The sequence below is a fragment of the Osmerus eperlanus genome, chromosome 6, assembly GCF_963692335.1.
Source record: "Osmerus eperlanus chromosome 6, fOsmEpe2.1, whole genome shotgun sequence".
Taxonomy (NCBI): Eukaryota; Metazoa; Chordata; class Actinopteri; order Osmeriformes; family Osmeridae; genus Osmerus; species Osmerus eperlanus.
The window spans coordinates 4,258,891-4,274,478 of record NC_085023.1 but is presented as its reverse complement, the minus strand read 5'-3'; the positions used below and the strand labels follow the sequence as shown (position 1 = coordinate 4,274,478).

The window sequence follows — 15,588 nt, the reverse complement described above, 5'->3', positions numbered from 1 at the left end:
TCCGCAAAGTGTAAATTCCTTTTTCAACCCACAATGCACTACATTTTGGTTTGCTTCCTGGAATAGATCAATATTAAGTCCGATTACGTTCAGACCTAAAGCGAACTGAACCATGGTTCACTTGGAACCGGACCGAGTCCCGTCTTTTTAGGGGGACCATGGTTCGGTTGTTTGGTCCGCACCAGAGTTCGAATGCGTGTTCTCACCTCTCCAAACGAACCGGACTTTCAGAGAAAACGAACCATGGTCTGATTGAAACGGACCAAACATGTCAGGTGTGAAAGCACCCTAATTATAAGTTTGCCACACCACAGAATAATGTGTTATTAACTACCCATCCAAATTCGAATGAAAAAATAACACCGAATATAATTACAATTTACTTGTTCAATGAGTGAAACATACATGCATATATAAATGAAATGTTCCCCTGAGCTGTAACAGTAAAAATGGACACCAGACAGCAAGCTCTCCAACTAGGCTACTTTTAACACATTAGCTACCATTTCACCAAAATATCATTCTACACCGAGTAGCCTAATATCAATTTAGCGGTTTTCACCAACTCATACCAGATACCTCTGCTATTCATTCGAATTTGGATGGGTAGTCAATAACAAATTCTTTGGTGTGGCGAACTTAAAACTCGTTTTCAGGTCCACTTTACAGGATCTTTAAATATGTATTGTAGCTTTCATTTAGAGTCCACCAAACTTGTCACTTGATAAGTATTGAAAGACAATGCGCTTTTGAAGAGAAGTGGGTGGCTCTTAAAAGAGCCTTTGGGGAACGTGAAACAAAGGTTTAGTCTTTACTTGGCCTTAACGGCCTTCTCGGTCTTCTTGGGGAGAAGAACCGCCTGGATGTTGGGCAGCACTCCACCCTGAGCGATCGTAACGCCACCGAGAAGTTTGTTGAGTTCCTCGTCGTTGCGGACGGCCAGCTGCAGGTGACGGGGGATGATACGGGTCTTCTTGTTGTCACGAGCCGCGTTGCCGGCCAACTCCAGGATCTCAGCGGTGAGGTACTCCAGCACGGCGGCCAGGTAGACGGGTGCGCCAGCTCCCACACGCTGCGCATAGTTGCCCTTGCGGAGAAGCCTGTGAACACGACCCACGGGGAACTGGAGCCCGGCGCGGGATGACCGATAGTTAATGGAGGTAACTCCAGTTCTATGAGTGGAGCGGAGCCCCATAGGGGAGCTCTGCTCCTATTGGTTTACCCGCTGCCTAGTGCAGCTAATGACTGAAGATCAAAATATACACACACCTGTCACTCACACAGGTGCCCTATATAAGGGGGTGACAGCCGTCACTCATCCTCCCAAAAGTATTAATACAGCCGGGTTGAATAAGTCGAGCTGGGCCTGCAGCCCTATGGGGCTCCGCTCCACTCATAGAACTGGAGTTACCTCCATTAACTATCGTTCTATTTCGTGGAGCTCCGCCCCATAGGGGAGCTCTGCTCCTATTGGTTTAGGCGGAGCGAGCGAGGCCAGATATACCCCCAGCGAGACTAGATCTAAAAGACACATAATCTCACAAGGCACCGAGGACAGACCTGCTGATGTAAATAATACACAGGGTCTGTCCTCCTGGTCAGGCCGCTACTGTGACAGAGAGCCGTCCAGGGTGAAAACAGGAGAGTTTACTTAAAAACTCATGTTGTTCCTCTCGCCTGCACAACAGCTAAGCTGGAGGGGCAACAGAACACATACAGTATAGACATCACAACTGAGAATGTCTGACTGTCCCACACTTGGCGATAAACCCAACGAACAACTCGCAACTAGGGCCCACAAGAACCTTGCGAGTTGTCATCTCGCTACACCTGATCCACCAGCCATGCTGAGGACAGAATGCGCAAAAGATGAGGAGGAAACGTCCAATAGATAATATCGCACAAATGGTGAAGGCGACGACCAAGACGCCGCTTCACAAATCTCCTCCACTCCTACACCCCTGAGGATGGCGGCTGATGCCGCCACTCCTCGGGTGGAATGAGCCCGAATGCCAGGTGGCACGGGACATCTCATAGACTCGTACGCGAGACCAATAGCCTCGCAGAGCCAGTGAGAAAGTCTCTGTTTGGAGAGTGGCAAGCCAGCTCTCGATCCACCGTAGCAGATCAGTAACTGGGGAGAAGATCTGATGCTTGCTGTGCATTCCAGATAGCGCGAGAGAGCGTGCACTGGGCACAGGCTAGTAAGCGTCTTTCCTCCTCTCCGCTGTGCGGAGGTGGGAAAAAGGCTCTCAGTTCGCAGCTTTGTGCCCTGAACGCTCGGCTAATCACCTTGGGGATAAAAGCCGGGTTAGGACGCAACACCGCTCTTGTTCGATCACCCGAGATGACCAAACAATCCGCGCGTGTTGACAAAGCGCACAAGTCGCTCACTCGCTTAGCCGTAGTCAAAGCGAGAAGCAGACTCGTCTTGAGAGAAAGCAGACGTAATGACACATCGTCTATGGGCTCGAAAGGTGGCCCACACAGAGCGTCTAACACCAGAGATAAATCCCATGTAGGTGTTGACGCTCTCGGAGGCGGCCTGAGCCTACACACCCCAGCCAGAAAACGCTTGACCAGCGGGTGGCTGAACAGCGTCGTTTTGGCGAACCCTTCGTGACATGCAGAAACGGCAGCCGCGTAAACACGAACCGTGCTCGCGGCTAAGCCCTCGTCAAACAACGATTGTAAGAAACACAAGAACATTTCGACCGGACATGAGACCGGGTCAAGGTTCTGTTTTCCACACCATTGCATGAAGGCTCGCCAGCGCGACGCGTACCCTCTAGCAGTAGATTGTGCGCGCGCACTCTGAATGGTCTGAATGACAGCATCAGACAGACCCCGGCGCTCTAAGAGTTCCCTCTCAGTAGCCAAGCCATAAGTGGGCCTCCGATCACTGGAGGGCTCTTCACCAGGCCTCCGGCCTGAGAGAGCGCATCCGTCTGATGAGGTATGGGCCAAGGCCCGCCCACCAGCATCCCCATCATCTCTGGGAACCATGGGGCTCCGGGGCAATCGGGGGCTATCAGAATGACCGACAGCCCGTCCGACCTCACCCGAGCCAGCAAGGGGAGGATGGAGGCCAGAGGTGGAAATGCGTATAGCAGACCTCTCGGCCAGGAACGGTGCGCGAATGCATCGACTCCAAGCGGAGGTCTGTCCTGTGCGCGCAGCGAGAACCACAGAAGACACTGTGTGTTGGCTCGTGACGCAAACAGATCCACCTGTGCTCGGCCGAAACGTGCCCAGATCAGAGACACGATGGACGGTTTCAACCTCCATTCGTCCTCTCTCGGGCCGCCTCTTGACATCAGGTCCGCTCCCTCGTTGAGCAGACCTGGAATGTGCAGAGCTCTCAGGGAGCGTAGGTGCGTGAAAGCCCAAGTCCACACTTCCTCCGCTAAGCGGTGAAGTGCTGGAGAGCGCACCCCTCCCTGTCTGTTGATGTAAGACACCGTCACCCTGTTGTCGGATCTGACGAGAACGTTTTGATCCTTCAACACCAGCGCGAAATGGCACAGAGTCAGTCGAACCGCTTCGAGCTCCAGGAGGTTGATGTGACGCGTCTCTGACGGTTCCCATCTTCCTCCTATCGAGCCCGCCTGACATACTCCACCCCACCCGGTCAAGGACGCGTCCGTAAAGACCGGATAGAGAGATGTCACTCTGCCCATGTCGACTCCGCGCGCCATGACGCGCGGGTCTCTCCAATGGTTCAGATCGGTTTTGACTGATCTCGGTATCACTAGCAATCTGCGGCGGTGTCGCACAGGATCCAACCGCAACTGAGCAAACCATCTCTGCAGCTTGCGCATGTATAACAGGCCTAATGGCACTACTACATGAGCCGCCGCCATCAACCCCAATAGGGACATCGCCGACAGTGCGGTGATTGTGCGTGAGACCCGGAACGCGCGGAGAGCTAATGAAATAGCCTCTCTCCGTGGCGCCGACAGTCTGGCTCTCATCCCAACAGTGTCCAAATGGATACCTAGGTAGGTAAACTGTTGAGCGGGCCATGGAGCGCTCTTCTCCCAGTTGACAGCGAACCCCAACTGGCTGAGCTGACTCACCAGTGAGGTCGCGTCCTGGATAGCTCTGTCCGGAGACTGAGCTAGAACTAACAGGTCGTCGAGGTACGCCAGAATGCGTATTCCTCTCCGCCGTAACGGTTCTAGAGCTGCTTCCACGCACTTGGAGAAAGTTCGAGGAGCCAGCGCGTAACCAAACGGCAGGCGCGTGTACTCGTACTTTTTCCCTTCGAAGGCAAAACGCAGAAATCTCCTGTGCTTCTGTTTGATAGGCACATGGAAATACGCGTCCTTCAGATCTATGCTGATCCCAAAGTCGTTCCGCTGTACACAAGTCAGCAAACGCTTTATCGTCAGCATGCGAAAGGGCCGTTTGGCCACACTCTCGTTGAGCACCCTCAGGTCTAGAATCGGCCTCATCCCCCCGTTTTTCTTGGGAACCAAAAAATAAGGGGAGTAGAGACCCGAGTTCTCCTGATCTCTGGGGACCGGGATCACTGTCCCTTTGGTCAGCAAGCTCGCTATCTCCGTCCGGAGAGCGAGTGCTTTCAGCGGGCAGGACAAGCGTGTCTCCCTCACTCCTCTGAAAGGAGGGGGAGTCCGCATGAACTGGATGGCACAACCCTCTCTCAGTATCCTGTCTAGCCAGCTTGGCAGTGAGCATGACTCTCGCCACTCTGCATAACGCAGAGAGAGCGGGCGTGCGTGTAGCTGCGGAGCCTCAGACAGGAAACGGCCGTACTCTTGTCTGACCCCAGCCGCCGCTGTGCACCGAATCGGCGGCACAGCCCAAGGTGGGGTCGACTCGAAAGGGCTGGGGCTGCGCCCCCTGACCAAGAGAGGTCTGAGCTCTGTCTGAGCTATGAGCTTCAAGAGGTCTCACAGTGCGGTCAGAGCTCTGGGCGCACAGCCGCAGTGATGGTTCTTGTAACGTGACAACAGAGTCACACGCTGTGTCAAGGTGCACAGAGACGGGTAGCGGTCCGGCCACACGCTTGCTAGCTGGGCCAGACTCCGCTACGAGTGCAGTGCTTGATGGTTCGGCGTCACTCGTTGAGGACAACTCGCGAACCGAAACCAACTCATTAACCCGCTCGACAACAGTACGAGTGCTCAGCTCTGTACTCGTCGAAGGCGTAAGAGGCACTGAATGGAACACTTGTCTTTCAGGGAAAGAGTAGAGTGGAGGTCCAAGCCTCTTTATTTCATTCAGATAGACCGGGGTGGGGACCGAAGCCTCGGTCCCCGCCGCCAGTCACGCTCTCCTCTTCCTTCCCCCTCCGCCACCACGCCAGCTGGCGTTAGGCGGGCGGCTGTGACCCGCTCTCTCGGGGGGAACAGCCAAGGGTGGAACAGGTGCCGCGGGAGGAGCAGCCTGCGTCGCAGCGGCCGCTCGTGCCACCGGACGGCGAGCTCGTTTCCTCCTGCTTTGCGAGGTACCGGAGGAAACAGAGAATGGAGCAGCGTGAGGTTTCTTCTGCATGGGGCATATGCCCTAGCAGGTGCTTCCTCTCCTCCTCCAGGCGCGAGAAGCGTTCGGAGGCTGACGCCACAGCCGGTCCGAACAGGCCCTCGCTAGCCACGGGAGCGTTGAGCAGGGCGGACTTGTCCGCCTCCCTCATGGCTGTCAGCGACAGCCACAGGTGGCGATGAACCACAACGCTGTTTCCCATCGCCCTGCCAGCGCAAATCGCTGCCCCCTGATTCAGGTGGAGCGCGGCAGATGCCATCCTGGCAACCCACGACGTCTCCTCGGCCGACAGTCCCTCAGGCCTCTCCGTGGAGAGTTTGGAGACCGCCGCCGTCAGAAGGGCGGCGTTCCCAGAGGCAGCCGCTGCCTGCGCACCCCAGACATACGCCTTGTCTGCCAGAGAGGCAGTAAGCTTGTCCCGGGATGATGGCAGGGTCGCCTTCCTCGCCGTCAACCAAGCGCTCGCCCCTGGCACCAGGTAAGCGGCGAGGGACGGTTCCAAGGGTGGGGGACCGGACTTCGCTGCCTCACCCAGCCCGCTCACCCTCGTGAACGGGAGGAGCGCCTTGACCGGGGCGTTAGCCACCGCTGGCGCTTCCCATGAGCCCTGCATAGTCTGCCAGTCTCGGCATAGTGGGGCATAAGGGCTTCGAGGCCTTACTGCGTTTTGCATGAGGGCCGACATCCCACGGGTCATCTTCCTCCACAGGAGGAGAGGCCGGCAGGGGAACGCCCATGATTTTGGCTGCCTTCGCGATGACAGACGGGAAGTCTGCCCTGCGAGACAGCGCTGAGGAGGCGGGAGGGGCGGGAGCCGGCTCTTCGTCATCCTCTGAGGTCGAGGTCAACTCGCGCCCTTTTACCTCAGAGAAGTGCGGGGGGGTTGAACGCAACACGCTTGGGCAGAAAGCCTCCACAGGAGGTTCCCGCCCAGGCGCGTGCACCTCAATAGCCGCCTCGAGGTGGTCCTCAAATTCTGAACTCTCCTCCTCGGAGAGCAGAGCAGAGACCACATCTTCGAGGGGCTCCTCCACCTGAAAGAAGTCGTGACGCAGCCGCCTCTCCGAGACGGAGAGGCCAGCGCACGACAAGCAGACAGGAGGGTTCACCAAACCGTCCCTGGCATGCCGAGGTCCCAAGCACACGAAACAAAATTCGTGGTGGTCTCCATCGGCCTCCAAGAAACGGCACCGGCATTGGGCTCTTAAAAGAGCCTTGCGCGGAAGCGGTGGAATGGAAACGCTCATTTCAGATATTCTTTAATCTTCAAGCCACTAAATTCGAGCAACCCGTGCTGACTTTTTTGGGAGGGAGAGTGACGGCTGTCACCCCCTTATATAGGGCACCTGTGTGAGTGACAGGTGTGTGTATATTTTGATCTTCAGTCATTAGCTGCACTAGGCAGCGGGTAAACCAATAGGAGCAGAGCTCCCCTATGGGGCGGAGCTCCACGAAATAGAACTGGTCTTGGCCTTAGCCCTGGCTTTGCCTCCGGTTTTGCCTCTTCCGCTCATCTTCCTGATATTTCTGTTCAAACGAGTAGTGAAAAGCGTCTGTCGGAGTACAGACTTTATAGGCTAGCTGGTGGTAAACGCTTTCATTGGTCACAATGTCGGTTGGGTCTTGATCCAATCGTAGGTGGCGACAAACTCGGGGGTGGAGCCATTCTCTCTCCTGCAGAAGGCGCGTTTGGTCGCCTTGTCTCCCTCCCCTCCTCACCTCTCTTTGTTCATCCAGTCGCTCCCCCTTTAAGGCGCCAATCACATACATTAATGTGGCATGGATGGATGAATGAATGCAAAGTCCACTATACAATCGTCAATCGTGGAGTGACAACAGTTTCATATATCCACATACATATTTATCAGAGCTATAGGCCTAGAATTATCCAGTTGGTGATAGTGGTTTTAAATTGGATTTGCACCCTTAATATTCCAGGCAACTATTTGCAAGTTGCTAATAGCAGAAGCACCATTTATATGCAGCTCTACAGTTCCACGAAGCCCTTTCACCAATGAAAGTCTCATGCAACGTATATTTCTCAAATTAGCTAGCTGTATCATGTTATTCATTTGTCATGGTTTTCTCGCTAGATTATCCCAAATGGGAAGTGCCATTGCAACTAGTCCATTTGCTTTTTTGTATCTTATTTATCATCGATTTAGCTAATGTCTGAGACTAAGATAATTTAAGGTGCAACAGAAGTGGGTTCCAAAGACTCCAAGTTAACTAAGCATTATGAAAGACCATCATGCATGTGTAAGTGTTTGGTAGCCTACACGAGCAAACAACATGGTCATCATGCACATTTCAGGACAGGTGGGTGGCTCTTAAAAGAGCCTTTTTTTGTAATACGGACAGACGCGGACTAAGGTTTACTTCTTCTTAGGCGCTGGTTTCTTTGCCTTGGCTGCCTTGGGCTTGGCTGCTTTGGGCTTGGCTGCCTTCTTGGGACTCTTGGCCACTGTTTTCTTGGGTGTTGCGGTCTTCTTCACCTTCTTGGGGCTCTTGGTTGCCTTCTTGGCTGCCGCGGGCTTCTTAGCCTTCTTGGGTGACTTCTTGACAGCTGCGGGCTTCTTCGCAGCGACCTTCTTGGGCTTTTTGGCAACAACGGGTTTCTTGGCGACTGCCTTTTTGACTTTCGGAGCGGCGACCTTCTTAACGGGCTTCTTTGCCTTGGCCTCCGCCTCCTTGTTAATCTTAAAAGAGCCCGAAGCGCCCGTCCCTTTGGTCTGGACCAAGGTTCCTTTGGTGACGAGGCTCTTCACTGCGATCTTGACGCGGGAGTTGTTCTTCTCTACGTCGTAGCCGTCGGCCGCCAGGGCTTTCTTGACCGCTGCCAGGGACACGCCGCTTCTCTCCTTGGAAGCGGACACCGCCTTGACGATCAACTCGCCGACGCTGGGTCCAGCCTTCTTGGGCTTGGCTGCCGCCTTCTTCTTGGGTGCCTTTGCAGGAGCGGGAGCTGGAGCGACTTCTGCCATGTCTAAACACTCGTGGGACGTGTGCGATTTGAATGTGCGAGGCTGCTGTTTAGCGCTGCGGCGATCAGAGCGCTGACTTTAAATACAACATGAGAACTGTATAGACTCAACCCTCAACCCAGTTTCTCTCCGTTGCTGCTATCCGTTGGCACTTGTGTTTTCTCCCGGTGAACAACGGGCTAAAAAATCCCTGTTGGAATTGAGCTGCGGTCTGGAAGTAAATCGGGCAGCAAGCAGCCTTTTCAACGTTCAAAATAAAACGGTATGTGGACCGGAGGCACTCTATGTTTTGTTGTGGCCGGCTCAAATCATCGCCGTTGTCCTCGCGGAGGGAGCTCTGCGCACCGTGTTGTTTGTGCCATTTGACCCCAATAGTATTTAAAACGGCCGTCGTGGAAAACGAGAAAACGTTTTCCAGTGAGCCAAATAATCTGTCGAGAAACGTAACTGTTTTAGAATACGCAGCTGGGGTACCAGGGGCTTAAAACTGGTCTATTTTGGGAGATACAAAACACAGTGTGGGGCTGTGGACCGGAGGTTGAAGTCTGGGAAATCTTGGTCTCCCTATTGCTCTCCCTCCCCTAGTTTTTCATCTCCAAGGACACAATCCTTACTGTAAATCTTGCAGTAGCCTACTGTAAGACTTGTTACTTGTTACTGTGAGACTTACTGTAGCCTACAGCGTGACTGTATTCCGTGGATGGTGTGTGTGTGTCTGGTCTCTACCTGCTCAGTATGAGCCGGACTCGTCAGATCCAGTACATGTTAATATCCATGCTGTTGGTGATGGGGAATGTATGAGTCGTAAGGACTTTTCATTTATTTCATTAGGCTGGACAAGTGGTTGTATTTAGTTCCTAATAGCCTGTTTGTATGATGGGCTGTTTAGGAAATGATTCAGACTGTCCTCACACATACACACACACGTTCACACACACATCCATACGACTGAAAACTCACATCCACCTTATGTGAAATCCTCGCACACACTTTGAAACACATTCACATGTGAAATGTTCACACACTCACTCATACTACTGAAAATGTACATACACACATATTAAATGCTTGCACAGACGCATGGGAAACACATTTACACACGCATATGAAATGCTCAAGTCTTATAAGGATGAGTAAGAAGCTTAGAGAATGTAAGAACATTTTAAATATATCCGGAAGTCACTTCAGTATATTCGGAAGTCAGTTGAGTATTGCAATTTTACAGAAACATAAGCAAAATAGCTTTAAACTAGAACAAACCATTTTAAATACTTGGTGACCAAACACACAGATCTAGAAAAGTCAAGAAAGCAAGATTCTTGAATTTGATCGAGTGCAACGTTTTCTTTGCTGTTGCTTAATTTTTTGGCAAGACATAATACCCTAAATACCCTGCCCTAAAATGCACCCCCATGTAATTTATGTTCTGTATAACCCAGTATCAAAAAATTCTTACTGTACATTGAGGGGACTAGTATGAGTAAGCAGAGTAAGTTTCATGCATGTGGCACTTTCCTAGTCAACAGAGATGGGAAGTAACAAAGTACAAATACTTTCTTACTGTAGATTTTTCTAGTATCGGTACTTAGTTTTTTTTCAAATGCTTAGACACAAATTCCTTACTTTTCACACAATTTCATAAACCTGACACTCAAACTCCAGAACTACACCTCAAATCTTCAAAATCATATGCACATTTTGGGCCTTTGACTCAAGTTTTCAATTTCATAAAACACTTTTTGCAAAACACAACACACAATTCTCCACGTAACACACACAATTCTAACAGGAAGCATTGATTTCCTTTTTCAAACATAACCAATCAAAATGCCACAATAATTCATCAGTGCCTTAAACAGGCTCTGCTTACTCTAACTCCTCACATGTGCAAACACTCATTGCTTTACTCAACACCAACCAATCATGGCTTTAGAATAGGCCTATACATAGCCTAATTTGAGTTGATTTACAGTGGTGGGTATGATTTGAACCTTTACTATGAAATGAGTCGCGTCCCTCTCCATTCGCGCCACACAGGACGCTGAAGTCTCGCGCCCGATGACATTGCAGCCACGAGATTCTACACAGCTGCAACAGTTGCCGTCGGTACATGATTACTAATTAAAAAAACTGCCATTTTATGCACTTATTGAATATTTACATATGTTGAAAGAATGATCTATGATAAGCAAATGTATCGATCATTATGTGATTAACCTGGGCTACAAAGGCATACTGCAAAGACAATTGTTATTGAGGAATCGTGATGTTACTATTGCACCGTCCTTAAATTATTGAAACACTGTACTGTGTTTGTTTAGTTTGCAGAATAACTTGTCTGTTCACGGCAGTCAATAGTTGTTTCACATACCATGCAGCAATATAGAAACATTCAAACAAGTGCGATGGACTTCCTCAATTGTAGAGACCAGTGGGTGGCTCTTAAAAGAGCCTTTGGGGTGAATTTGAAAGAGAGCCCGTTTACTTAGAGCTGGTGTACTTGGTCACGGCCTTGGTGCCCTCGGACACGGCGTGCTTGGCCAACTCACCGGGGAGCAGAAGGCGGACAGCGGTCTGGATCTCCCTGGAGGTGATGGTTGATCGCTTGTTGTAGTGAGCCAGGCGAGACGACTCTCCGGCGATACGCTCGAAAATGTCGTTGACGAAGGAATTCATGATTCCCATGGCCTTGGAGGAGATGCCGGTGTCGGGGTGGACCTGCTTCAGTACCTTGTACACGTAGATGGCGTAGCTCTCTTTCCTGGACTTCCTGCGCTTTTTCCCGCCCTTTGCGGCAGTCTTGGAAACGGCTTTCTTGGAGCCCTTCTTGGGCGCGGACTTTGCTGGCTCAGGCATTGTATCGTTGCTTCTCAGAAACGGATAATAAGAACAGCGGCTGGTTACCCGGTATATGTAGCGGGAGACATGCAAATGTTTAGGCACGCCTCCGGCTAGTTGCTGCACTCAGCTGGGATGTGACTTTCCCGAGCTATAGTGAAATCTACTGCGCGTGCGTGGGATTTACCGACCCCCCCCTTTCCCTTCAGTAGTCATGACTCAACCTAGTTATGAAAACTGAAAGGAAATATTCGACTTTTTTTACACTGAAAAATCCTCAGCCAATCAACTTCATCAATCATTAATGTCACAGCGGAAATGTTTGCTGTATGCTTGGATGAGATGGGGTTATTCAAAGCAAATAACTTATATTGTTCTTCTATACTCTTTGCTCAAAGCTAGGAAGTTGCGCCGAACTCCCTCAGCAGTTTACCGCAGTACAACGCGAGTCAATGGTACCTACAATAGTTTTAATAAAGTACTCATTGAGCAGATGCTAGTATCTCTGGATAAGAGCGTCTGCTAAATATCTAAGGTGATGCACAGTATAGGGTGATTTGAACCTGACACATCTCGGTCAAACGCGCTCCCCCTATCCGGCTAATAGAACCCATTTATAGATCCCAAGCAGCCTATTAACAGTTGAAGTCTGAATAATGAACCGCTTTACAATAAATACCATTGGCTCAAATGCGTCAGATACAGCGTGACCACCGGAACACTGCGGACGATATTATGCTACTCAAGGTGTTCATTATGCCTTTATACAGTACTCTAAAGGTACAAATCATTTCACAGCCAGAAAGATCACAATTTTTAAACACCCGAAATATGGAAATAAAGTCTCTGATCTGTAACACGTGGGTGGCCCTTAAAAGAGCCTTTGTGTTGAACCTCGGTTAATGGACTTGTGGATGTTTTAACCGCCGAAGCCGTACAGAGTACGTCCCTGACGTTTCAGAGCGTAAACCACGTCCATGGCGGTCACGGTCTTTCTTTTGGCGTGTTCTGTGTAAGTCACAGCATCACGGATGACGTTCTCCAGGAACACCTTCAGCACACCGCGTGTCTCTTCGTAGATCAAGCCTGAAATACGCTTCACACCACCGCGTCGAGCCAGGCGGCGGATGGCGGGCTTGGTAATGCCCTGGATGTTATCACGGAGAACCTTGCGATGACGCTTGGCGCCTCCTTTGCCGAGTCCTTTACCTCCTTTGCCTCTTCCTGACATTGTTCTACAAGTCTGTAGTTTTCACCGATGAGAATAGTTAAGCTTGCCCAGAGACAGCGTATTTATGTTGTGTAAGCGGACGTGAAGGAGGCCATTCCCTTATTTGGAGGGCGTTGCAATGGGAGGGAACTTCAGTCAGAGAGGGAAAATATGTATATTTTACGTTTCATTAATTTAGCAGATCTAATCAGACATATTTGTACATATAATTATATATTTTACATCCGTTAAGCACCAAGCTTGAAACACTTCAGAGATAGCTAAGACAAGCTCACGATTGTGCATTTGAACGATGTCTGGCGTTTTCAGCCTTCTTTCTTCATCCACCCCTTCATCCTTGGACCCTGTTTGTCCACTTAAGGGGAGGTACTACAGGTGAATAGGAAAAAAAAAAATCCTGTTCTTCTATCAGAATGAACCTTTACCACATGAATCTACCCAAAAATATAAGATATTTTCGTATTGCGACTGTTAAAATATGTTCATTATGTCCTCAGTTGTATGTAATGTAATGCTGTACTAGGCTACTCATGGACTATATCCGAAGGACTTTATCCAAGCATAAAAAAAGACTAATCTTCTGGATTTAGGACTTCTTCAAGCCAGGAGAGTTTATTACACTGTTGGAAGAGTATGGACGAGTATGTTGGAAGAGTAGCCCTTAGGATATGGACGCTCCAGAATGTGGATAAGGGAGCTTTTGCATAGGCCTATCGTCCTGGAAAGACATTGCTATGGGCAAGCAGAAATACTTTGTTCAGCTGTTGGAACCATACATGAACATCATGAAAACTGGAAATGGAAGCCTAACACAAAAGCGAGCCATGGCCACATTTGCCCGTGAGTCTACAGACAGGGACGTTGTTACTGACACGTAGGCCTAATGGTCGCTAGATGGTGATTGTATCGTCTAATTATTCGTTTGAGCCATGTTTGAATACCTACATGCAAAATGCGTTTATTAGTTAGGCTACGTTTATCTGATTTACAAAATAGTTTTTTTTCAGTCTTGAAGCTTATTTTTGCCGCTCTAAAATAATGGGACATACTAATTGCGCTTATAACTTGTCTACACACAAATGTAGGCCCCTATGTGACACACATGCACTTCCTATAATTCAATTATTATCCTTTTGCTAAAATATATATATATATATTATAAATCCTGGAATTTGATCTAGTGCAAAGTATTTTCGCATCTAGTGTTAACCTGAAAGTATATTGTAAACGATATAGGGAAATATTGTATTTTATTTGTATTCTTTCCAATCTCGATGCAAGTTGAGTGTAGGCTATGTGGATGTTTGTGTAGTGTACATGTTTCTGGTTCCACACTGTAAGGTTGGGTGTCACCCTGCCCCCCACCTCTCATATGCTAAAATTTGAGTTGCTGGACAGTTTTTCTTCTTGATGGGTCTCACACCTCCTACAGGGCTGTATTGGCAGTGACCCGAATGATCAAACCCCTTTGTCACTGGTCACTAGGTCGGACATTCATCTGGGACAGTCGTTCATTTGCACCAGAGGGACTGTAATGTTAAATAACAATCACACCTTCCTGCACACACCACTGGAGGAGTGCTCTCAACAGTTGAAGACGAAAGTGAACTGAGGATGACTGAAATGATCATTAAAAGTTTTGTTCATGTAAATACAGTTCTAACATGACTTAATGTCATGTTACATGTTTCTTATTTTATGCATCACATTCTAGTAATATGTTTAGTGTTGTGAAACATATTTACAGGATTTACAGTTTGTGCATGCAGAAGTCCAAACATGTGTTTACATATTCGTCTTCCAAAAGCGTCACATTCGGTCTACTGCAGCCCTGAGTAAACTGACAATGGTCCAATTTGAATGTGTATGCGTGAGGCAATCTTTCTTTCATATAGTCGGTGTCCCAATTTTAGTATGCAGGTTGGGTGTATATCCCTACAAGACGAAGCTATACCAGTCACTTCGACGAGCTCCGGTGCGTTAAGTGCCTAATTATTGTGATTACCTTCGTTAATGATTGAAGGTATTTTCTGTATTGATTTGTTTCATTATTATCATGTAGTAATTATCTTACTATTTAGATAATACACTTTAATTTAGCATTTTAAATGATACTGGTTCACCTTAGCCTATCTCTCACTCACACTAACGAGTCAAACTCCCATCAGATCAAATTGTTTTCCAGTCGGGGTCCCATCAGAGTCCCATCAGAGTCCACCATCTACCGTTAGTTTTCTGTGATTTCATTAAAGAACTTGGATTGGGTCCTGCAGTGGGAAGATATGGGGCCCCGGAGGTAAAATGGATGATACAAATAAAACACTGTTTCATGGATTATTGTTTTAATAAATCCACAAATTAACAGCGCCCACAGATTCTTCAAGTTGCCATGAAACAAACTGCTAATGGCAATTATTATTTGGCTCTCTATATAGGATAATATATTGATCCTTGCTTCTTCGATCTCAGTAGACTTTTTGTTATTATGGTAATCAGGTATTGTTTCAGTTACAGTTTGACTTTTTGGCTTTGTGAGTTTGATAATGCAGATCCCACATTTGTATTGTTCAGATGTTTGATTGCTGTAGCAGGGACTATATGGAATATATACTGTAGGCCCCTATGTGTATATTTGATGGTGTCATTATGGGGAGCCTCTCTGTCATAATATATGCTGAATCCATCTTTAAACCTCTGGTACATGTGGTTCCAGAAGAGTCAGTATTCCTCACCATATTCCTTCATAACCTTGAATCCCTCCAGATCCAGGAGAAGCAGGAGCGCCGGAGGCTGGACAAGGAGAAGAGAGACCGGGCTGAGGCCAAGTTGGAGGCTGAAAGGAAAAACTAGGACCCATGGGGCCGGGGAGGGTGCGGTGCACCCCTCAGAGACACCCGAGGGAACCTCATTAGTATGTTGTAGCATGTTTCCCTCACATTCAAGCATTTCTGGGAGAAGGTGGATTACAGTAGCTGTAACCTCCATAACCTCAGGGGCGCAACTACCCAATGTCAGAGGGGAATGCAG

At 49.0% G+C, this 15,588-nt stretch overlaps 4 protein-coding genes across 4 annotated transcripts; all 4 read right to left on the bottom strand.

The window, feature by feature from the left end:
- Positions 1-760: 760 nt before the first annotated feature.
- Positions 761-7,022, bottom strand: LOC134021947 (histone H2A-like). The gene is made up of 2 exons (XM_062463074.1): positions 6,971-7,022; positions 761-1,164 (listed from the first exon to the last, which is right to left on the bottom strand). Exons 1-2 carry the CDS (start codon positions 7,020-7,022, stop codon positions 812-814), a joined length of 405 nt encoding a protein of 134 aa, XP_062319058.1. The 3' UTR covers positions 761-811.
- A 681-nt stretch (positions 7,023-7,703) lies between these two features.
- LOC134021936 (histone H1-like) lies at positions 7,704-8,511 on the bottom strand. The gene has a single exon (XM_062463062.1). The coding sequence runs from the start codon at positions 8,490-8,492 to the stop codon at positions 7,884-7,886; it is 609 nt and encodes a 202-aa protein (XP_062319046.1). The 5' UTR covers positions 8,493-8,511; the 3' UTR covers positions 7,704-7,883.
- Positions 8,512-9,745: 1,234 nt separating this feature from the next.
- LOC134021949 (histone H2B-like) lies at positions 9,746-11,750 on the bottom strand. The gene has a single exon (XM_062463075.1). The coding sequence runs from the start codon at positions 11,346-11,348 to the stop codon at positions 10,974-10,976; it is 375 nt and encodes a 124-aa protein (XP_062319059.1). The 5' UTR covers positions 11,349-11,750; the 3' UTR covers positions 9,746-10,973.
- A 444-nt stretch (positions 11,751-12,194) lies between these two features.
- Positions 12,195-12,572, bottom strand: LOC134021958 (histone H4). The gene has a single exon (XM_062463085.1). It carries the CDS (start codon positions 12,559-12,561, stop codon positions 12,250-12,252), a length of 312 nt encoding a protein of 103 aa, XP_062319069.1. The 5' UTR covers positions 12,562-12,572; the 3' UTR covers positions 12,195-12,249.
- Between the last annotated feature and the right edge of the window lie 3,016 nt (positions 12,573-15,588).

Bases quoted from the DNA above. Each gene is read 5' to 3' on its own strand.
- LOC134021947 (XM_062463074.1), bottom strand. From the start codon at position 7,022: ATGAGCGGAAGAGGCAAAACCGGAGGCAAAGCCAGGGCTAAGGCCAAG. The intron at 1,165-6,970 runs GTTCTATTTCGT...ATAGAACTGGAG, and splicing joins CAGGGCTAAGGCCAAGACCA to TTACCTCCATTAACTATCGG.
- LOC134021936 (XM_062463062.1), bottom strand. From the start codon at position 8,492: ATGGCAGAAGTCGCTCCAGCTCCCGCTCCTGCAAAGGCACCCAAGAAG.
- LOC134021949 (XM_062463075.1), bottom strand. From the start codon at position 11,348: ATGCCTGAGCCAGCAAAGTCCGCGCCCAAGAAGGGCTCCAAGAAAGCC.
- LOC134021958 (XM_062463085.1), bottom strand. From the start codon at position 12,561: ATGTCAGGAAGAGGCAAAGGAGGTAAAGGACTCGGCAAAGGAGGCGCC.